Below are 24,580 nucleotides of genomic sequence, written 5' to 3'. Positions count from 1 at the left end.
ATTCTCATCATGATGAGGTGGAACGGGAGATTCTCATCATGATGAGGTGGAACAGGAGATTCTCATCATGATGAGGTGGAACGGGAGATTCTCATCATGATGAGGTGGAACGGGAGATTCTCATGGTGATGAGGTGGAACGGGAGATTCTCATGGTGATGAGGTGGAACGGGAGATTCTCATGGTGATGTGGTGCAACGGGAGATTCTCATCATGATGAGGTGGAACGGGAGATTCTCATCATGATGAGGTGGAACGGGAGATTCTCATGGTGATGAGGTGGAACGGGAGATTCTCATGGTGATGAGGTGGAACGGGAGATTCTCATGGTGATGTGGTGCAACGGGAGATTCTCATCATGATGAGGTGGAACGGGAGATTCTCATGGTGATGAGGTGGAACGGGAGATTCTCATGGTGATGAGGTGGAACGGGAGATTCTCATGGTGATGTGGTGCAACGGGAGATTCTCATCATGATGAGGTGGAACGGGAGATTCTCATCATGATGAGGTGGAACGGGAGATTCTCATGGTGATGAGGTGGAACGGGAGATTCTCATGGTGATGAGGTGGAACGGGAGATTCTCATCATGATGAGGTGGAATGGGAGATTCTCATTAATAATGGGGGGCGGGGGGGGGGGGGGTAGGGGTCTTGTTTACAACTTGAATATATTGCATTTTCTTTCTTTAATGGGTTCAGTCATTTATTCACCCAACAGTAAACTCATCAGAAGATAATATTTTTCACTCGACCTGCAGGCAGTAAAAGTCCACCAGTATCTTATTTCAGGGTTTATAAACTGGTTTTGAAATGTGGTTTTCTTTTCGTGTTCTTTCACCTTCTGCTTTTTCCATATCCAAACCTGGCAGAACATGAATAAATGTGTAACTATGGTGAACTTTTGGTCTCCATAGAAACACATTCCTGATGTCAGAGTGAAGCAGATTGAATGAAAACATGTGGTCTGCGTCAAAATCAACTTTTATAGTTTTCCATTGATCTTCTGTCCAGGATATTTATTACTCCTCCATGCCAGCTTGTGACTGAGTGGAAAAATCCCATTCCCAGTTCTGGGACATGAAAAACAGATCTACTTTATCGCTCCTCAGCTCCAGTCTGCTAAAGATTCCTGTTTCAGGTGTGTTGGAGCTGGAAAACATGTCAAACAGCACTAGAGCAGCCAGCATTAAACGCTGTCCTACCTCCTGAAGGGAAAAACAAGAAAAGCTGGATTCATTCCTTTTGTGAAGGTCCAGCACCACAGAGCCACAAGGAACATCTAGACTTTCACCAAATGTAGAAACTTTTCAATCCAGGTTAAAAAACATTTCTTTTCTCATGCGCCTACGCATGACATCTGCACAGTAACTTTTACTTGATTCTACTTTTAATTATTTTAATATAATTTATGATTTTGTTATTTGTATTTTCTTTTATGGATTTTTCTGTAATGCTTTTAAAGTTTCATGTAAAGCACTTTGAATTGTCTTGTACATGAAAGGTGCTGTACAGATAAACTTGCCTGGCTGCGATCATCAGATCTCCAAACATTCCCACTGCTGGAGCGGAATAATGCACCCGCCACCACTGAACTGGAAGTTAACTTCATTAGTTAACGTCCAGATGTGTGGCCCACATCTGGACTGTGCTTATCTGCTCCCATCTAAGCAGTTGTTTTCACATCTGTTTGGGCTGATCTGAGACCTGTCAGTCAGGATTCCCAGCATGACTCATTTCTTAGGAAATTAAACTTTAAGTCCTCCATGGCTGCAATCGGCCGTGTTTTTCTGGGAACATCAGTGATGTGACAAACTCAGAACGGGGTCTTTGTTTCTGCTGCAGCTTTAAACAAATCCGTTAGAGGCATGGATCATATTTGTGCACAATATTTACAGTATTAAATGCTAAGAACATATTTAAAATTTTGTTGAGCACAAAGATGAAGCTCCTGAGGAAGAGGGAGGAGCGACCGGGTCAGTTTACATCCTAAAACCAGAATATGTGGTTATGACACACATTAATGATGTGGAAAACTGTTTTAAAGATAGATTTTTAGGGAAATAATCAACCATTTATTCCATGTAAAGTTATTGTCTTATGGAAAAAAGAGAACATTTTATGGGAAATAAATGTTGAATAATTATTAATCCATTATTATTTTATTTAAAATGATCCTGTGTGACTTGAACCGTTACTAAGCATGTGATATGTTGGTTAATAAAAGGAATAAATTAATCAGAAGTTTTATCAGTCTTCATGCAGCATGTCTAAAGTATTTTTGCCCAAACTTGCCATTAAAATGCAATATGGGAAATTATCTTTATTGTTTTTTTCTTCTTTTTAACTTTTACACAACATGCACATATTGTTTATCAAACTCTTTATCTTTATCTCCTCAAACTCAAAATGACAAAACATAAAAAATGCCATGTTTTCCAGATATTTGTGTTGTTTGGAACATCTTGCTCCAAAAATATCAGGATCAGCTGACATCGGTGTCAGAAATTAGGAGTTGGACAAAATCGGTCATGGGTAAAACTGCATTATCCCTCATCATCAGCCATGTAAATTGTATGTTCAGATGTTGCCTGATGATCAGAGATACTGAGTGACAGGAAGTGAACACCTGCAGCCAGATGTGCAGCTGATCACAGCTCAGTTTGCTGGTTTTCTTCTCTTTATCCTCGTTAAACAATGTCACTTTTCTACAGCTGCTCAGCATCTCCTAATATTCCACATTATTAAACCTCATGCTCTCAAACTAAACTTCATTTTACTTAAAGTTGCAACATGTAACAATCAAAAGTCAGCGTGATGATTAAAAACCATTTCTATCAGTGTGTTGACGTGTGTCGGACACTGTTTGGGGTAAATAATGTCCTAAAAAGGACCACAGAAGAAGAAGGCAGACGTGTACATGATTGCCAGCAGCTCTGCACCAGGTCAGCAGTAAGACTTCATTCCTAGTTGTGTCATTTTTTTTACTTCATAGTAGGAGGACTCAATCCAGGGCTACAAGGTCCAGCAGGTTTTCCATGTGTCCCTGCTCCAACACAGCTGTCAGGTGCAGAACCCGATTGGCAGTTTGATCCATTTCATGTGATTCAGGCGTTCTGAAGCAGGAAAATACAGAAAACCTGCAGGATTTGAGGACTAAATTCAGCATTCCTGTTGTACACTAAAAGCTTTTACTACTTTTAAAGCGGTTGCCATGACACCATCCAATCAGGAAGAAGTTTTAATGACCATTATAACCAGTCACTCCAGACACATCCAGTTTCATGAAGCGTTTATTTGTACAACAGCATAAAATACAAAGAGTCACATGTCACACAGACGCTCGGTGGTAAATACACACAGGCTTTTCCCAGAAGGAGACGTGAAAGGCGGGATGGGACGGCGGTGACGGGACTCCACCCACATGGAGAAGCTTCACACATTCCAGCTAAGCTTAACGCACTATTTCGGTTCCTACTCTACCTGCTGCTGAACGTTTACTGCTCTCACAGATCCACCAAGCAGCTCTATTCCTGCTGGGCAGGTGTGACGTCTCAGCTCTGGAGCTAATGGACGATATCTAACGGAGGTATGAGTGTTGGCGTTGCAATCGATGGAGGCAGTCTGATATGGGCCGGATGCTGGGCTCCTGTTTGGTACAGATGAGTGAAGAGCTGCTTGGATGTGTTCTGGCCCGTCAGCCGGATCTTTCCAGCTGAATGGATCCAGTTTTCTCAGCTCAACTCAAACCAGCCGATGGGTTCACGTTTCAGAGCAATGATTAAGGCCTAAAGTTATGGGGCAACAATGCAAGCTTCAAGTTGCTGTGGTGGAGATTCTGATCTGATCTGATCTGATTGGCTCCTTATGGCAGATGTTTCACAACTTTTTTCTTAAATAACAATCTACATTTTCACATGAAAATTTCACATGCCATCTCTGGCATCAAACAATCTGTCGTTTCCAAACTGGTTTAAATGGACATGCGATGATCTGACTGGGAGTGGGGGTGTCCGGTCTGCTGGAAGCTGCGCTGCACGTCTACCGTTTACAGCCTGAGCTTGAACCCGGTCTGTAAAATGAGTGATTGTGGCTGAAACGTGACGTAACTCAGTGTCTAATGTGCCAGACAAAAGGGAGTAAAAATAGAAACACAAAGACGGTGAAAGTCAGGATGTTTTGGATTCATGTAGCCTGGAGTTAAAAAAAAAATAATAATGCATCTTTTGAAGGAAATCAGTAAAAAATAAATGGCACATTGTTCAGAAAAGATGTCTTGAATCTTGTCTGGAGGCCAATAAAATGGGGTGTTTTTGGGTCAGCAGCAGGAGAAAAAGGACCTACTTTAAGCATGTTTGCAGCGTGAACACTCAGATCTGTGTCATGCCTGTAATGTAGGTTGAAGCAGCAGGACTCTGCTATCCTGATCTGATCAGACGCTGTGGACACTCTCCAGGCCGATAACGGCCTGTTTGGAGCACAGATTAACTAAAAATAAGTGAAGAGGAATTCTGCTGCCAGAGGGGTGGAAAGATGTCAGCGTGGAAGGAATGAGCATTTATTATGAAGCTGGAGGGGAGCGAGCAGCCGGCGCGAGCTCACGGCAGCAGGCAGACCTCGAAACCTTTGTTTAAGGTGCTTCTTCATCACCGCTGCAGGTTTTTTCATCACGTTGCAGGTTTTTCCTGCAGTCTCAGGGGCTCAGATCCAGCAGGTGACCCCTCCCTGCATGCAGTCTGACCAAAAGCAAGCTGTATGAGCAGCATCAGTTTCCTTCTCCTTCAGAGTCATCTCTTAAAACGCTTCTTTACAAACAAGTGCAAACAGAAGGCAGTATCTGTGTGTGTGTGTAGCTCAGAAGGCACAGCTCTCAGCTGGATGATGTGTAGGACAAAAAAAAGGTAGCAGGTGTGTGTTGCTGATGGTGCAGTATCGGGACAAGGCACAAAAGTGTGTGTTTGTGTTTGGGGGCAGAAGAAACGCAGATGAAACGTCCAGATTGAGCAGTGTGAGATGAATCCAGCTCAACATGACTGCTTCCTTTGGAGAAAAGAGAACAAACGGAGCCAAGGCCGGGTCCTTGCACCCCCTGCAGGGGGCGGTGTGACACCCAGCCCTCCTCTGTAAGGGTGCACGGCGATGGAGGCTGATGTTGAGCTGAAACACTGAATCAGAGCGGGAAAATCCTGCTCCTGGATTTTCCTTTAAAACATGATGAGAGGATGCTGCAGCAGCTGGTGGCCTCATCCTACAAGCTCCAAGCACGACGGCCAGACCGATTCTAGGTTTGTTGTTGTTTACAGTGAACTATCCTGGAAACATCATCAGAACAGATCAGCTTGTTTTGTTTTGGTTGGAAGTTTTGCTCATTTCCTCTGTAAAATGCATCAGTTTCCTCCAGAGAGACGCAGCTGCTGAGGATCCCGAAGATCGCTTCATAGAACACGTTTTAACACGTCAGTCTATGGTTTACAGAGAAACTAGAAAAGATCCACAAATAAGGAGGATTAAGTGGTTTTTGGCAGATGTGCTTCACCGCTGTGACAAAATCAGCTTCTCTAGCGGAGAATTCAGATGTTTATTATATCATGTTTATGTGTTATTGTGATTAAAATATTAAAGTATTCTAAAGACAGAAAAAGCAGAAATGTCCCAAAAAGCTTCTCATAACACAAGAGAATTATTATTATTATTATATTATTATTAATAAAAATATATTATTATTGTTATTATTTTATATTATTTTATTATTATTATTATTATTATTATTATTATTATTATTATTATTATTATTATTATTATTATTATTATTATTAATAATAATAATAATAATAATGATGATGTTATAATTAATATTATTTTAATATAATCATTATTATTTTTTAAATTAATATTATTATTATTATCATTATCATCATGATGATGATGATGATGATGATGATGATGATGATGATGATGAGGTGTACATACGTAACACGATCGGGTAGCTACCGTGTCGGAGTTGCCTTTCTGAACCCTTGATGATGAAGGAAAATGTGAATCTGGAACAGTTTCTAACTTGATGACTAATTCCCTTCCAGGTTTCATGTCCGACATTTCTCCCTGGTTCCAGACTTGCAGGAGAAAAGGCGCCGCGGTACACGCTGCTCGCAGCTCCACCAGATACGTTTTATACGCCGTTTTTATCTGATCTGAATTGTTGAGAAGATTTTACATGATTTCATCCTGTTTTCAGGATCTTCAAGCCGTCTGTGCCTGATGCTCATCAGGTTGTTCTGAAGAAGAGAAAAGATATTTGATTGGCTGTTTCTCCGCCGCGTGTTGCTTCCCTGCTTTCCAGATGTGCTCAGGAACCCCGAGCACTTCTCTGCATCAGCCACCAGCTGCTTGCTCATCAACACATCTGTCATGTTTGGTTTCCAGCACGTCTCTCGTCCCTCTGAGCTTTCTGCTTTCCACAGACAGGAGTTCTTCTTTGTAGATGTAAAGAAGTCAGAACGGAGGGTGAGAAAGGGTCACTATGGTGACAGGAGCCATCAGCGTGCCGAGGGAAGGAGGGAAAAAGCCAATCTGAAGTCCGCCGCCATCACGCCGCGGCTGCAGAGGGGAAGTCTCAGGCATCTGGTGGCTCCACCTCCTCCAGACTTTGCTGAACTTTTAATTGGCTGATCAGGGACAGGAGCGAGCGGTTAATGAGGCCGAGCTGCTGGCGAGCAGAAACAAGTTCCAGAGGGGGTTTTCTCTCACCCCATCATGTGGGCCTTAATCTGGGGCAAAGCCCTCCAGACGGTCTCTCGACTCCCCCGGGACGCAGGAGTGTGCTTGTCTGTCCGCTCAAAGCGTGGGAGACACTCCAGCTGAAGTTTCTGTCCAAGTTGTCTCCCAAACAACCAAAAAACTCCTTTTTTTCTCCTTAAAAACATTCCAGGGCGTCGTCTCGTTCATGTTCCAGCTCTCCATCACCGTTTCTCCCTAATTAGACCCAGCCAGACCACAGGAGGTCCCCAACCAGAAACCAGCACGCCTCCATCCAAACAGGAGACCCCAGGAGACGTTCTCCTAGCCTCATTAGTCTCATGCCGTCAGATCAGCACATCTCTCTCCATGCCTGGATGTGAGACTGAAGCGGTTGCCATGGCGTTTAGCAGCCTCCAGAAGCTGGATCAGGTGATGCTGCGGCGATTTCACTCAGACAAGCTGAACGGGAAAAAGTCTCCTTTCTGTTTCTGAGAATCTACGAGCTGCTGACGCTGTAAGGGGTCGAAGGAGGCTTCAGAGGGCGCCATGTTCGATAAACCCACAGTCATCACATACTGTCGCTAAGCAACCGTTTCACAAGCGGTCATGGAGGAAATCGTTCGAGACGTTTGTCCTGAAAGACACGACTCATGTTCTGTAGCTTCAGTCATCACTGAAGGATCCTCAGGTTAAAATGTCACATGGAACACGAGTCATGTGGGCTTGCTCGCCGTGGAGAGCTCCGTTTGACGGGAAACCAGGACCGAACCGTCCTCTGATGATGAGTCTGGAGGTGAGTTGTTTGTAGAAGCGTCAGCGCTTCAGGGGTTTGTTTTAGCGGGTGAGTTTTCCAGCCGTTTCTCGCTCGCCTTGGGGAAAAGAGCAGCACAGGACGCCGTTTCTGGACTGACTATGGACATGTTTGGGATTTAACTCCAGGGGGAAGTTCAGCATCTTTGCTCCCCCTCAGTAAGCTTGAAGAATCTAAACTGGTTTAGATTCTTCTAACTGGTGCAGGTTAGGAAAGGTGAGTCTCTGATTTGTGGTGTTTGGCCAGTGAAGCGAAGATCTGCTCCGGATACGCTGCTGCTCATTTTCCAGGGAATACTGTGATTTTTCCGGCCTTGGCGAGCTGCTGAATGATCTGGGCTTCGTAGTCGGCGTCGTGGACGCCCGTCTTCCTGAACTCGCCGGAGTAGCGGTTCTGCTCCCAGTAGTGGTGCCAGTTTCCTCGGCTGTCCGCCCCGAATCCAAAAACATTCACCTAGAAGGGAGAGAAGGGAGATGTAACTTCCAGCGTTGGAGCGGTAGCTGGAAAGGCGGAACGTTTCAGGACGATGTGAGGATTTAAGGAGAACAAACCTCATCGCAGACATGCAGAGCGAAGAAGAGCACCAGCATGCCGGTGGAGGGGTAGCGCCCGTGATGCCGGGTCCAGTGGTCGTGGATGTATTTAAAGAAGGCCGGGTTGAAGATCTGGACCTGAGAGGTGGAGAGAGGAAAAACCGGTTGACCTTCTGTGACAAATACACCCTGCTTTTGATTTTTGAGCCCAGCTTCAGCTTTCAGAGCTTTTCATGAGCCCATTTAACCAGCGGATGACTGGGAGTAATCTAATTACTGCAGTAATCTGATCTGACCCCCTTCGCTATTCCAAAACACCCTGATAACACTCCCAGTCCATTACTGGATTCCTTTCATGGAAAATGCATAGTGATGTAACTTCCTGTTTACAGGTTGGCGCCCAACGCCTTAGCACTAGCTGCTAGTTGCCTTAGCATTAGCTGCTAGCGGACTTAGCGTTAGCTGCCAGTAGCCTTAGCATTAGCTGCTAGTGGCCTTAACGTTAAATGCTAGCAGCCTTAGCATTAGCTGTTAGTGGTCTTAGCATTAGCTGCTAGCGGCCTTAGCATTAGCTGCTAGTGGCCTTAACGTTAAATGCTAGCAGCCTTAGCATTAGCTGCTAGTGGCCTTAACGTTAAATACTAGCAGCCTTAGCATTAGCTGTTAGTGGCCTTAGCATTAGCTGCTAGTGGCCTTAACGTTAAATGCTAGCAGCCTTAGCATTAGCTGTTAGTGGCCTTAGCATTAGCTGCTAGTGGCCTTAACGTTAAATGCTAGCAGCCTTAGCATTAGCTGTTAGTGGCCTTAGCATTAGCTGCTAGTGGCCTTAACGTTAAATGCGTCTGCTGTAACACTGAAAGATACAGAAGATTATTCCTGCCAGCAGCCTCCGGAACAAGACTTCCTCAAATTAATTATTATTATCTACTAGAATATTGAATTTCCCTTTGGGGATTAATAAAGTATTTTTCATTTAATTTAATTTCATGTTCTCTGAGGGCCGGTCCCAGGCCCCAATGGCCCCGAGCGATGACCAAGTCAACAAATCAGAATAATCCTTGCGTACCCTTTTACGCCTGACGCAGCAGACACAAACATGAGCATCCAAACATTGTAATACGCTTTACCAGGCAGTAACTACGGCATTAAGCCTCTTGTTAGAGCAGTGGAAATGTCCAAGGCCAGATAATGTAATGCCATGTTTTATATAAAATATGCTCTTTGCTGTGTAATTTATATGTTAAATGATCCAATGCAATCTATTCCAGTAATATTCTTTGCCATTGAACCTCTGAGGGAACTTTATCTGTGATCCAGTTGAAATGAATACATTTCCCTGCACAAAAAGTGAGTTTCTGATAAAGATTTCTCTTAAAGTTGTCAGTAATGCAGGGATCTGATCTGCCTAGTAGTAAATGTGAAGGATGGTCCCTCCCATTAATCACCAGAATTTTATTCATTTCTTGGCAAATATAACCCACCAAAACTGCTGCATTTTCCTGCTGTGCAAGGAGTGTGTAAGGAGACCAGTTTGTCTTTTGCATTTAAGGCAGTATGGAGATAAATCGGAACGAAATGCATGATGCTGAGAAGGACATATGAACCCTGTGCAGGAGCTTTAACTGCTTGGCTCCTACTCGGCTACACACGCTCAATGTTTTTACATTTTTCCAGTCTTGAACTGGGTCTGACTGTCGTACCAACATGCAACATCAGCCTGACTGGAATACATCTGCAGCCGCGAAGGAAACCACACAGATCACATGAAAGCTTTTATCCTGGTGAAGAAACCGCAGAAGTCTTGCAGCTTTGCAAACCTGAGCCGTGCTGGGATGTAATGGTATGTTCCAGTATGTTCCACCAGTTAAGAGAGGAGGAGTCTTTCTCCTGCCACTCTTCCCAACAAGCCACACTGGTTCGGTCTGTTTCTCATGAACTTTAACATTGAACAGGCTAACAGTGAGTCTGACATGTAGTTCTGATATTTTCTACTTGTGAATAATTTCCAGATTTATTAGAAATGACCTCCCAACCCCTCCCAGACAGACGGGCAGCAACAGCTTCCTCTCTAGGGTCACTGCTGATGTCTTTCCTCCGTGGCATTGTGTTAAAACTAACCTGCATGCTCCAGACTAGCAAACTGATAAAACTGCTGCTTTTAATATAATTTTTTTTAATTAATGTCCTGATATTTATAATCCAATGATTACAAGAAAGCGAACTTTTTCCTCATTCTGACAACAAATTCTGAAGCTTTTAAAGCTTTAATGCCAACATTCCTTCAGAGAAAAGATGCCATAAAAGCTGCTGCGTCTCTGAAAAGTGGGAGGACGGAGGTCTTCTGTCAAGTTAAATTTTTATTTTCCCTGAATTTATGAGCAGCTCTCAGTTGAATCCAAAGTAACTACAAATCCATCCTCTTCCTCCTGATGAAGCAGAGTCCCAGCAAACAGAGCTTTACGCTGCTTAGAGCGCCGAAGTGGAGGCGTGTTTCTTACAAATCTGTATTTATGGGTCAGTCCCCAAAGACGCTGTGCCTTTGACCGGGCGGAGGCTTTTCCAACATCTTCACGTGGCAGAGATTAGTTTCTTTATTTTCCCAGATTAAAGAGCAGTCAGGAGATTAGAGAAAACCAAGGGAAGGTTTGTAATCCCTCATCAACAATGAGGTGCTACAATTACAGCAAAGCGCCGCTTGTTTACGCCTCTGCAAATGTGATGAGATGTTCTCCACCAAGTGTCAAAACGATGGAAATGTTGAAGAGACGCACCTTGTCCTTGTCGACACGGAGGAACTGCTTCACTGGAGCGTAGGTGCTGAAAGACGCAGAGCAGAGACACGTTGATGAGACACGTTCAATCAGATCGTAATGTCATTACAGCAGAGAGGAATTCTGCATGATTGACAGCTGACAGATTGTTCCACTTCTCTGGCTCCTCACAGCGCTAACCCTAACTTTAAACTAGACACGTGTGTGTGTGTGTGTGTGTGTGTGTGCGTGTGTGTGTGCAGCCTGATGCCTCAGTGTCTGTGTTAGCTCTATGTCCTGAACTCCGTTCATGTGTTTGTGCACACTCATATAATCCATGCTTATGCACATCTGTGTGTGTGTGTGTGTGTGTGTGTGGTCTTACAATCGAATCTGGCCGGTAGACAGAGCGCTGGTGATCCAAACCAGATCCAGTGTTTTGAAGGGAACGAGGACGAAGCTGACGTTGGCGGCCAGGTTTTTGGCGCTCTCCGGGTACATGAAGTGGTGAGTGGTGCGGCTGCCCACGTCTTCATCGTAGCCCACCGTGGGGGCCAGATTTATCCTGGGAGGAGGGTTTGAAGGGAGGAACATCGTCAGAGATCTGCAGGCTGCTAGCTGCGTGATGAACAAGCCCAATCAAGTCAATCAGCAGCGTTAAGGTCGCTTCACACAGAAGTCATTTCACAGCGATTTGTTCGCATCACATTTTCCTGTAATGTCTCTGAGTCAAACTTCCTGATGCCTTACTTGCCTTCAACGTATCTATAAGTGTTAATAAGTGCTTATAAGTGTTTATAGGTGTTGTAACATTTTGGGAAATGACAAGATCATCATCATCATCATCATTCTAGCAACACTTCATCCACTCCCACCTCCAGCATCACCACTGAAGAGGAAATCTGCATCATTAAAGGTCTTTTCTCTGTTTAACAGCGTGAGAAAATGGAGACATCTAGTGGCTCAAATAGCAAATTACAACCAACTAAGTGCCCAAAAGGCCCTTTGAGATTATCTTAAAAAGTGATGAAAATGCAACACTTCTTCACTCGCTGTGAGACAAACTACAGAGGCAGAAAACATCTGTCGCTTCATGTCTGGAAACTCTTTCAAAATCCTGAGAAAATAAAACATTTTAATGTTTTTTGTTTAAGTATCTGAAACTGTAAATTTAGTTTCGGTTTATTTAATTGAACATTTTTACTTTTTTAAATATATTTGATCACTGCATTGTTTTATTCGATCAATCAATCAAACTTTATTTCTAAAGCACTCTCACATACCTCAAAGTAACCAAAGTGCTACAGGTAAAATGAAAAAATCAGCATTAAAAGCACTAAAATAAAGACAACATGATAGTTAAAAAGACTAAATAAGACAGAAGAGACCTAGCGATTAAAAGCCAACATATAAAGATGAATTTTCAAAAAAGATTTAAAACCACTTAAAGTCCCAGCAGACCTCACCGAAAGACGGAGACTGTTCCAGAGTTTGGGGGCTGCTGCAGTCTATTGATTTAAGTCCCGTCTGCTTGTGGTTTTATTTTTAAATAGTTCTGGTAAAATCTAATATTTACTACATTAGATGTTATTAAGCCTGACTGGAGTTTTTAACGTGTTCACCCAGGAGCCAAGCAGCCTACTGGGCCTCCTGCTGTATGTGCAGATTCACATACATGTGACATAACGATCTCATTACCTTTCATATTTTTCAATATTTTTTAATAATGCATTTTACAAGGTTTTTGCTGTGTTAATACGTGAATGGGCCCCGGAACACCTTGTACTGGTACCGTCGGACTCCAGCGAACAGAAAGTTAAAACCTGCTCTTTAGAGGAGAAAAATAGAAATAAATAAACTCTACAATATTAACTCTTAAGCTGCTTGATTCTCCACAATGCTGTCTTTACAGCACCGTGTTAGCATCACCCCCTGCTTTCCTCCCCAAGCCCTCCTTCCAGTTCTAGATGACTCGAGATGACGACTGGAGAAAAAAACCACTAATCACACCAGTTAACTTGCTGGTTGATCAACAGAACTTTATCTTTTCCATGTCGCCTTTCTGCACCTCATCGTGTTGGGAAAACGTTGTTTTTACATTACAGAACAAGCAAGCAGAAGATAAAAATCTCTGAGCACAGTGTGCTGCAGGAGAACTGACCTCCCCCCCCAACGCAGGCAACACCTTCACAGGTGCAGACAGTCAGGACGATAAAGGCAAAGCATCCCACGCAGCTCCTACAGACTGCCATTAGAGGCCCAGAAACTGCTGAGTCACTGTTTTAATGCAGTTCTGACTGTAAAAGCCTCCCAGCTTCACATTTAACAGTTTAGTCAATAACTAAACCACTCAGCTCTTTGTGCGCTGGAGATGTTCTCCGTATCTACCGTACAGTAGATATGAGTCACCGTCTGGAGGAGTGATGCATTTATATAAACAGGAAGGTATGTTTTTTTTTTAGGGGGGGGGGGGGCAGAGAATAAAACAGATGTTTGTGGAGAGAGCTGGAGTGAGACGTGGCTGCTGGTGCGTGGGACTGCTGTGGCTCAACTGAGGCTCAGAAACGAATGGAAATCAGCCACAGCGATGACGAATCCTAACAAGAGACGGAAGCTGGAGGCTGCACACACACTGAGGATGCAGCTGTACTGGAAGCGCTGGCCTTTAGCATACACAAAAACTACACAACGCCAGCAGCTCGTGCTGAGCGTTTCGCAGCGCCAGGCGTGTCCTTGGCGCAAACACACTGCAGGGAACAACATGCAGCCGCGTCCATGAGCCTGCTGATGCAGAACAATCACGCTTTGTTATCCTGAAGGGGATTTATGTGCCTGTGCACGTGGCCGTGCACGTCAGAGACACAGTGAATGGTTTAAGTTTCAGCTTCTCTGGACATAAAGCACTTTGGGTTGACCACACAGATTAGGTGACCCCCGCCAACCAGCGAGAGAGCCAAACAGAAGACGGCATTAAACAGTGAGATTAAATTTAGAATCAGTCCACACATCTGCTGTCTGCTGTTTTGTAAGCACCCCCCCCCCCCCCAGCATGCACACATAATCTACACAGAGCTGTAATGGGACACACTGTGCAGCGTGACTGCTGAGGTGGAGGGAAGCAGGGGGACTCCCACCCCCCCCCCCCCATCTAAATGAGTTTAACTCTTACCTAACGCTGCTGTGCATCAACCATAAATCCTTTACATCTATCCTCTTACCTCATGATGTAATTGTGTCCATCAATGGCCGCCCCGTATCCGGCTCCTCGGAGGTTTCCAGAGTTTCCCACCACGGCGCAGCGGAGGCAGCGTCCCGGATCCCATGAGCCGTACGGTGACCTTCCAGGAATCACCTGCCAGAAACCAGACGGGGTTCAAGCTACAGAACGGCAAAACAAAATCCCCAGCCGGACCTGCAGGTCCGACCCGACTGTGTAAAATATACACCCAGCTTGATGCTGGGGGGGGGGGGGGGGGGACATTCTTCATGAGCATCTACAGCCGTCCTCATATTTATTCTTTCATTAAAGAAGGAAAAAAAACAGCTGCCGGTAAAATAAGCTGAAACTGACTAAAGTAACAATAATATGAAAATCATGACATTATTTTCTAATTCTGGTTCAACAGAAATAGTTTTCTTAAAAAGCAAACAAATAAGATAATTTATTACATATTCCATCAGTCATAAAGTAATATTTAGTTGAAGAATCCTTTAATGTTTCCGCTCCAGTCAGGTGTTTTCTGTTCCTCTCAGTCAGACTTCTGCACCTGTTGACAGGTGTTTTGTCCCACTGTTCAACAGAAAAGTCTCTCATTTGTCCCGGACCAATTTGTTTGTTTGTTTGTTTTTCTTTCTTCAACTCAATTAAATGAAAAACCAGATTATTTATATTACTAAATAATGTTTTTGCAAATTTTTAGTTATTGTTCCTTTTTTAAGTCTCCAGTTATTTGAGTGACTGTTGTAAATTCAGCCTTTTCTTTAATGAAAGGGGATGAAGACATATGAGCACAACTGTAGATGAAAAACCCATGAGCCCCCGCTGCCCTCAGGGAACTTAAAGACATCTGAAGGCAGTGTGCTGTACCGAGAGCCTGACAGAGGACGAACACAGAGATGCAGCCAGGTTGCAGATAAATCTAACATTTCCACTCAGCCTCTCTCCCAGAGAGGTAAGTAACAACTCATTTCCATGCCAGACTGTAATGGAAAGATGAATTAATCATGTAAAATACCTGAAAGAGCCTCAGGAGCACCTGCTGGATGCTGTGGGGTTTAAACTGGGGCTGCAGCATCTATAAAGAGAGAGAGAGCGGTTAAAACGTGTCCGCTGCACAGCAAATCCAACCTGACAGGCAGACTTTAAATATTCTCTGTGCCCATGTTTATGCATACGTTCACCTCCACGCATCTGCAGCTGCTTGTGCTGACCTGCGTGCGCTTCATTGTCCACATGTCAGAAACAAGCTGCCATCACAACAGATGGCAGTGGAAGAGAAAAAACAAGCCAGAAGCAGCTATTCATGCCAAACTGGCTGCAAACAAACTTCAGAACAAATAGATGATGGTTAACATGGAAAGTTGTGTTGGGTGAGAAGAAGTTGGAGAAAAGACAAAAGGAGGACAAGGATGATCCTGTGGAGATGCATGCCTGCCAGCAGCCTGAAGGATAAATAACAGCATGAAAGTGAAGCTATTAGAGCTGTGCGTAAAAAGCCTTCAGTTTCAGATCTTCCTTTTTGCTCGGCTGAAAATTGCTTTAATGCACAGTTGGAGAGCATTTCTCAAAACGTTAATTAAACCTCAAATTCAGCAGCGATAATTATGATAATGTGGTCGAACTGAAGCAAAGTGGTTGAAAGCAATAAAAGCAGAGCAGAGCCTGTGAATATGATTTCAGTTCTAAAAGTGCATTAGTGCTGCTGCGGAGAGCCGTGTGATGCACGGCGGTATGAAAACAAACACCAGCAGCGCATGCAGAGGTGTAGGCTCATCTAAGACGTCACAGAGGAAAATCAGCTGAATTATTTACAGCTAACAAGATATACACATCCCAGACAGCATTCGAATAGCAAAGTTTTAAGTTTCACGCCTGAAAGGCATCTTTAAAGCTGAGCTTTCAGACAGAAACTGCAGCGTCACGCCGTCACATAAAGGCTGGATTTGTTTTGCTAACATCGACCTTGTAAAGAGGCCGCTTGTTGGGCTGAACGATGAATGAAAATCACTGCAACTTGCAAAGTGTCTGGTTTGCGCCTGACCTCCTGGTTTCACAGTTTTACAGCATAGAGGCGCTCAGAATCTCAGACAACGTGTTGATGTTCCAACAGGAGGCTCAAAACAAACCTGGAGATCCATCATCCTGCAACTTTTACATCCACATCAAAGGAAGTGTCGTTAGGAGGCCTCTGCAGAGCTGGTCTACATCCTACATCCTGCATCCTACACCCTGCACCCTACATCCTGCACACCGCATCCTCCACCCTACATTCTGCTTCCTACATCCTGCATCCTGCATCCTACACCCTGCATCCTCCACCCTACATCCTGCAACCTGCATCCTGCACCCTGCATCATACATCCTGCATCCTACATCCTGCAACCTGCATCCTACATCATGCACCCTGCATCCTACATCCTGCATCCTACATCCTGCACCCTGCATCCTACACCCTGCATCCTACATCCTACACCCTGCATCCTACATCCTACATCCTGCACCCTGCATCCTACACCCTGCATCGTACATCCTACACCCTGCATCCTGCACCCTGCATGCTACATCCTGCAACCTGCATCCTGCATCCTGCATCCTACATCATGCACCCTGCATCCTACATCCTCTACCCTACATCCTGCACACCGCATCCTCCACCCTACATTCTGCTTTCTACATCCTGCATCCTACATCCTGCAACCTGCATCCTGCACCCTGCATCCTGCACCCTGCATCCTACATCCTGCAACCTACATCCTGCAACCTGCATCCTGCACCCTGCATCCTACATCCTGCATCCTGCATCCTACATCCTGCAACCTGCATCCTGCACCCTGCATGCTACATCCTGCATCCTACATCCTGCAACCTGCATCCTGCACCCTGCATCATACATCCTGCATCCTACATCCTGCATCCTACATCCTGCAACCTGCATCCTACATCATGCACCCTGCATCCTACATCCTGCACCCTGGATCCTACACCCTGCATCCTACATCCTGCATCCTACATCCTGCAACCTGCATCCTGCACCCTGCATGCTACATCCTGCAACCTGCATCCTGCATCCTGCAACCTGCATCCTGCATCCTACATCATGCACCCTGCATCCTCCACCCTACATTCTGCTTTCTACATCCTGCATCCTACATCCTGCAACCTGCATCCTGCACCCTGCATCCTACATCCTGCAACCTACATCCTGCAACCTGCATCCTGCACCCTGCATCATACATCCTGCATCCTACATCCTGCATCCTACATCCTGCAACCTGCATCCTACATCATGCATCCTACATCCTGCACCCTGGATCCTACACCCTGTATCCTACATCCTACACCCTGCATCCTACATCCTACATCCTACATCCTACACCCTGCATCCTACATCCTACATCCTGCATGCTACATCCTGCAACCTGCATCCTGCATCCTACATCCTACATCCTGCACCCTGCATCCTGCACCCTGCATCCTACACCCTGCATCCTACATCCTGCAACCTGCATCCTACATCCTACACCGTACATCCTGCATCCTGCACTCTGCATCTTGCAGCTGCCCAGTCATCTCACCTTTACAGAACATACAGAAGCTTATGTTTTAATGCCAACTAGTGTGGTGACCCTGCGTCTCAACTAAGATATATTTTTCTGCATCGAAGGGAATGAAAAGGTTAAATCACAACATTAGTCAGAGAAGTTGCAGATTTTGTCACATCGTTCAGGCGTACGGCCTACATGATACTACGGAGCCCATCTGGTGACATTCATAGTAAGGCTGCTCGATTATGACAAAAATTATAACCACGATTATTTTGACTGAAATTGAGATCTCGATTATTTAACACAATTATCCAGTATTTTTAAACAACGCTGCGCGTCGTGGTGTTCTAGACTCCGTGTCGCTCATCATAACCGTCTAATGCCGGAGCCGACTGAGACTGGGAGTGCTTTAGGACGGGAGAGGCTCCCGCTGCTCCTTCCTTACAGTAACTGCACAACAATATGTGCCTTCAAGTCAGTCGCCAAAACACCAGAAAAGTCTCTAATAACTCCAGTAAAAGCTGCTAGATTTGTCGCTTTTAACAAAAAAAGTCTCCAGATTTAGCGAGAAAGTCGTCAAGTTGGCAACAGTGTCTGAATGAAAGCAAAGCGGCTGTGGGAGGAGTTTACAGCACAGCGCTGCAACGCCAGAGACGCTCGATTAGCAGCTGAAGACAGCAGGAGAGGAAACTGCAGAGAGGAAAATAATCACACCCTTTTATTTTTATGATCGTTGAAAACCCAGATCGTACTGAGATTAAAATCCGATTAATCGCCCGGTCCTAATTCATAGACAACATGAAATGGGTTACACAGTCCCTGCTCAGTTTCAAACTGCATCTTCAAATTAAGTTTCTCTTCCTGATGAATCATGTTGTGATCTGTAATAAATCCCAGCAGACTGCAGGATGCAACCGCGAACGGACTTTTTTAGCGTTCTGCTGTGGATTACTGAGCAGGATGTTTGTTCCCCCAGTACTACAATGTAAGCAGATTTATATGAGATCTGTTGTTTTTAGGGGAAGAATATGAGTGTTGAGCTGCTGTTAGATGATGCCATTAGTGGTGAAACTGCTGAGCTGAACCCACGCACTCGGTTACAACAGTAAAAATCACCTCAACATTTAAATACACTGACATAAAATCATAAACTTTTAACTGATGCAATGAGTTCATTTGCTGCCAACTACAATAAATGTGTCACATCAATTATTCATTTTATAAATCATTTAAACAACTTCTTTCCTGTTCAAAAACACCAAACATTCATTTTTTTATGTATCTTCTACAGGTTTTTGTGTGCGTACCACGAGGGTCACCAGAAGGCACCAAATTCACCAAGAGAGCATAGAAAACAGCAGACAGAACAATGTGGGCGGCTGTAGGCTGGAGGAAGAATGGTTGGAGGGCTGACCCCAGGCTCCACCTGGCTGATGATGCCTCCCCCACCCCCACCCCCCAAAAACCCCAAAAATAGACAAAAGTGCCACGAGGAGAGTAAATCGGATTTGTTTCCAGTGAGGGTTGGACTCCACCAAGGCTGCCCTTTATCCCCGATTCTGTTCATAACTTATATGGACAGAATTTCTAAGTACAGCCGAGGTGTTGAGGGGATCCGGCTTGGTGGTCTCCGTTTTTTGCAGATGACGTGGTCCTGTTGGCTTCATCTGGTCGTGATCTCCAGCTCTCGCTTGAGCGATTTGACATCTGAAATGAGGCGGCTGAAATGAGTTTCCTCCGCAGGGTGGCCGGGCTCTCCCTTAGAGATAGGGTGAGGAGCTCGGTCATCCGGGAGGAGAACAGAGTAGAGCCGCTGCTCCTCCACATCGAGAGGAACCAGCTGAGGTGGCTCGGGCATCTGGTCAGGATGCCTTCTGGACCTCCCTCTGGGAGGAGACCCCAGGGAAGACCCAGGACACGCTGGAGGGATTATATCTCTCGGCTGGCCTGGGAACGCCTCGGGATCCCCCCTGCAGAGTTGGAAAATGTGGCTGGAGAGAGGGAAGTCTGGGCTTCCCTGCTTAGGCTGCTGCAACCGCGACCCGACCTCGGATAAGCGGCAGAAGATGGATGGATGGCCAAGAGGAGAGTGTCAGGGTTAGAGACGTCTACACTGCAGACAGCTTTGGCTTCAGGTGTGTGAAAACAAGGTAAACTTCTTTGTAATAATGGCCGAAGTGCTGATGTTTTTAAACCTGTGAACAACCCCCCCCCCCTCTTCCTTCTCCACACCAACCCTGCCATTAACAGGAAAATCCCTGTGAAGCTCTTAGTGTTGAGTGTGTGTGAAAGGTGCTGTATAAATAACCTTTCCTGACTTCCTGCTTCCATCCTTCCACCCAACCATCTGACAGACGGGACTGAGGTCTCAGAGCTGCTCGGGAAAAGCCTTTTAACGGAGAAACTGTTCAGAGACGTGCTGGTGGGGAGATCAGGTCTCATTTCTTCACTCCTGCTGTGAGTCCTATAAACGGATCACCTGAGCGCTGCTTACTGGGAAAGCTGGAGAATGTGAGGGCTGTGACTGCAAGCGGGCAACGTGTTTTACTGAAGATATGAAGGAAATGTTCTAAAAAAAAAAAAAAAAATGGACAAAAAGTAAAATCTCTTCTGTTCTTTGTGTAACTGATGATTGTTTCATGACAGACGTGGAGGAACTCTGAGCCTGTCCTTCAGCATGAGGATCTCTTCGCCGCTCCCTCATCCATGTCCTGCCTGTGCTCTCAGAGGCATGAAATATTGTGAAGCCACATGTTAACGGTCGATGGCGGGAACGTTTCTGCTTCATCTCCTCCTTTCAGTCAAAGTGTCGTTCATTTCCTGCGTAGTTTGGCGGCTTCTGGTGGGACGATGAAGCGTCGCAGCAGCTGACAAGCTGACCGCTTCCAGAGAGCATAAAGTTAATCGTTTGTTTTCCAGCATGTGCCAAGTCACGCAGCAACACCTGCGCAGAAACCAGAGAAAACGCTCCAAAACAAACCTGCAGATGCAGGAGGTCCGTCAGGGTTCTGGCAGCTGCTGCACACCTCCTCCTCCTCCTCCTCTTCATCACCTCCTTTCTCTCCCACACAGCATTCCTCATTTATTTCACTCTTTTGTCACCACTTCCCTTCCTTCCCCCACCGTCGGCCTGAATTCTCCCATCGCAGACCTAATTCGCTCGGATTCTCAACCTCTCCACCAGTCTCTCATTGCTCCCTCTCTTCCTCTCTCCTCATCATCATTTTCGTGTCTTTCTCCATCTCCACGTCTCTCTGGGATGCGTGTGTTCATCAGCACTGATCAGAGACCAGTCATCTTTCATTTGTTTCTCATGCCTCTTTTGTTCCCGTCCCTCGCCATTCCCCCCGTCCTCCTCGAGCCGTCCTCCATCTTTGACAACCTGAATGAAACCTGGGAGAGTCTGGCATCCAGTCCCGCTGTTGTTCTGGGGTTTGGCAGATGTTTTCTGGCCGCGGTGCCTCATCACCGCCGTCTTCTCACTCCACAAGTAGAAACGTCCCGACTCAAACCAATCAGCAAACGTTTAAGTCCGTTTACTTAAATAGATCTTTGTTTATGAGACATACATCATGTGTCGTTGTATAAAAGCAAACAATTTACTTGATAAAACTCAAAACTGAAGCAATCATGCCAAGATGCTGCAGAAGTAAACAGAAGGAAGGAGATCCAGCAGTTAGAAACCAGTATTACTGGTGGGAATGTTGATATGATAGAGTGCCAGTTTCCACAACATTTCACTTGGATGGTTCTTAGTTTTGTGTTATTGTCTCCATCAGAGGAGGAACAACAGATATCTGAACTGTATGTTTATAACATGTTACACTTCAGAAGTTCTGTTTGAATCAACAGTAAAAAGATGTTCAACACAATCAAATGTTTTTCTTTCAGCATGAAGTGTTTCAGCCGAATATCCGGACTTAAGGTGTGTGATTAACAGGCTCCTGTCCAGCGTGGACCCTGCCTCCCGCCTGGTAAGTCACAGCGTCCTACAGCCCTGCTCTGAATAAGCAGGTATACAACGCAGATGGATGCAACCAGATAAAGTTATGGCCCTGACAGGGATCTTCAAATGCCATCGTCTGAGGCTGGTGTCCAGCTGGTATAAGAGATGTCCCTGCAGCAACACACCTCATATGGATCAATAGATCATTAACAGACTTGTGCAGAAGTTGACAACAAGCTGTGGAGGTTTTTATTTAAATCAGAGTGTTGCAGTAGGAAAACACCCCAGACCTGCAAGGCCCTCGAGGACGGAATATGGAGATCCCTGCCTTAGTGGCTTTGCATTTGTGAAACGTATTCTTTGCACATGACAAGCATTGGGGTTATGCAACACGTAATACCTTGCATAAGATCATGTTCCATGTTTCCACATCTAAAATACAACAATACAAAACAACACAGGTTTCACACGGAAATTTACATGTGTTTTACATGTTTATATGGGTTAGCATGCTGATTTACAGGGGTTTTATATGTTCCCATTGGTTTAAAATTGAGATTTACATGGGTTTTATATGTTCCCATTGGTTTAAAATAGAGATTTACATGGGTTTTACATGTTCCCATTGGTTTAAAATAGAGATTTACATGGGTTTTACATGTTCCCATTGGTTTAAAATAGAGATTTACATGGGTTTTACATGTTCCCATTGGTTTAAAATAGAGATTTACATGGGTTTTACATGTTCCCATTGGTTCAAAATAGAGATTTACATGGGTTTTACATGTTCCCATTGGTTTAAAATAGAGATTTACATGGGTTTTACATGTTCCCATTGGTTTAAAATAGAGATTTACATGGGTTTTACATGTTCCCATTGGTTTAAAATAGAGATTTACATGGGTTTTACATGTTCCCATTGGTTTAAAATAGAGATTTACATGGGTTTTACATGTTCCCATTGGTTTAAAATAGAGATTTACATGGGTTTTACATGTTCCCATTGGTTCAAAATAGAGATTTACATGGGTTTTACATGTTCCCATTGGTTTAAAATAGAGATTTACATGGGTTTTACATGTTCCCATTGGTTTAAAATAGAGATTTACATGGGTTTTACATGTTCCCATTGGTTTAAAATTGAGATTTACATGGGTTTTACATGTTCCCATTGGTTTAAAATAGAGATTTACATGGGTTTTACATGTGAAATCATATAGGTTTCACATGATTATATTAGTTTTACATGATCATTTGGCTTTCACATATAGTTTTCATGAGTTTCGAGTAATTATATAAATTTCACATATTTTTTCACATGGCTTTTACATGTAATTTACATAGTTTCACATGCAAGAATATGAGTTTCACATGGTTATGTGTTGTCACATGTGAACTTGGATTCATGGACTCATGGGTTTTTAAAAAAAATCTTTCCTCTGTACATGAGATTTAGCTGAAGACCTCTGTATTCACACAGTTTTGTTTTCATCCTTTCATGACCCCTGTTGATGGCCACAACAAACCCCTGCTGTATTGTTGGGTTTGTTGAATCATTTCTAGACTGAAGATTTTCTTTTGGTTGGGAGAAAGTTAAATAACTCAAAGTTATTTCTATGTTTTTGTTACTGAAGTTTGTCTAAAACCTTAATCAATCTTCTGGTTCTCTAACTTTACATCACGTTGCCGGAATGGTTAGAAAACACAGAATGCAGACCAGCTTGTTCTTTCTATGTGTTCCTTCTTCATCCCCACTTAGCCATCCATTAACTTCAGTTGAGTATCAATGGATTTATTGATTAGAGAAGTGGAGATCTGCTGAACATAGAGTGTGGGTTCACTCCTTTAAATGCAGTGTCAGAAACTATGTAAAGGCTCAAATTGCTTACATGGACAAATCAAAGTGTTTCACTAAGAAAAGCAACAAAACTGGAAAAAGTCCATTCAGTTAATTTGATATAATCAAAGTGTTTTAATTACAAGCCCACCATGTAGGTGTAGGGCCATTAAGAGGCAACAAATGTGTGATTTCCACTTTCACAGCTTTAATTTCTACAACTTGCCGCTCTGCGGCTTTCTGTTTTTACTTTTTAAGAAGAACTGATGCTTTAATCAACTCAAGCTGTTTTCAGCTGATTGCAAAGATGGTACTTTTCATAAATTAAATACTTTCAAGTTTTCATTTTGAAAACTAAAGACCACACAAAACTACTATTTCTCCCATAATACTGCTTCTCCAATCAATTCTCAACACTTCCAACAACAACGCGAGCGCTCCAGCCATCGTTTAGATTCACATATTTCCTAACAGAGTGGAGGTGTTGGTTAAATCATGCTTATTGGTTTCTTATGACCATTTATAATATTTATGATGGGTGGAACTGAACAAAAAACCCACAACGACCGATAAATGTTCAAACCTGACTCATTTAAACCAAATTTCATTAAAATGGTCATGACTGAATGAAAAAGAGCTTTGGTTTACCATTAGACCATTTACTCAGAGGTAACAAAGTACTTTGTATGTTTTTCATACATCTGTACTTAAGTAGATTTAGTTTTGGATATATTTTTACAGTGCACTGCATTGCACCTGAGCTATTTCGCAAGTTTTATTGTCTTATTTCGATTATTCTCTGGTTTTTTCAGAGCGTTGCAGAACATTTCCCTGAACTGAATGAAATGACTGATCTGTCCTCTAACGTCTGTGATAAGCTTCTGATTCACACCTTTCATTACATTCCCCAAGTAATCCGTTCGATTATCGTCACACAGACACGTGGTAGTTTATACTGAATTAATGTATACCATGTTGCTAAGCAACACCTACAACTTTAAAATATTTTTGGCAGCCGTAAAATCAAATGAATTTTTGTGTAAAGTTTCTTTTATGGTTTTGGTAAGTAATTATATCAAGCGTAGTAAAGTTTAGTCTGACTTTTATTATAGAAAAATAAATCATGTTTTGTCCTAACAGGACTTACATGATCAACAATGAGAGGGGAACTGGTCCACCACCATCAACCAGTGGTAAAACA

At 43.9% G+C, this 24,580-nt stretch overlaps 1 protein-coding gene across 1 annotated transcript in view; it reads right to left on the bottom strand.

The window, feature by feature from the left end:
* Positions 1–5,953: 5,953 nt before the first annotated feature.
* st3gal2 (ST3 beta-galactoside alpha-2,3-sialyltransferase 2) overlaps positions 5,954–24,580 on the bottom strand; it is a gene marked incomplete at its 5' end in the record, with an annotated part of 33,278 nt that continues 14,651 nt past the window's right edge. Inside the window, 6 exons of the mRNA XM_079248126.1 lie at positions 5,954–8,001; positions 8,100–8,219; positions 10,853–10,898; positions 11,217–11,396; positions 14,050–14,183; positions 15,067–15,126. Coding sequence (XP_079104252.1) covers positions 7,828–8,001; positions 8,100–8,219; positions 10,853–10,898; positions 11,217–11,396; positions 14,050–14,183; positions 15,067–15,126 — 714 coding nt within the window. The 3' untranslated portion in view covers positions 5,954–7,827. The remainder of the gene's footprint in view (positions 8,002–8,099; positions 8,220–10,852; positions 10,899–11,216; positions 11,397–14,049; positions 14,184–15,066; positions 15,127–24,580) is intronic.

Source organism: Telmatherina bonti (assembly GCF_933228915.1).
Source record: "Telmatherina bonti genome assembly, chromosome: 2".
Taxonomy (NCBI): domain Eukaryota; kingdom Metazoa; phylum Chordata; class Actinopteri; order Atheriniformes; family Telmatherinidae; genus Telmatherina; species Telmatherina bonti.
Note: the sequence above shows the minus strand (reverse complement) of the source record. Positions and strands in the feature narration are given on the sequence as shown.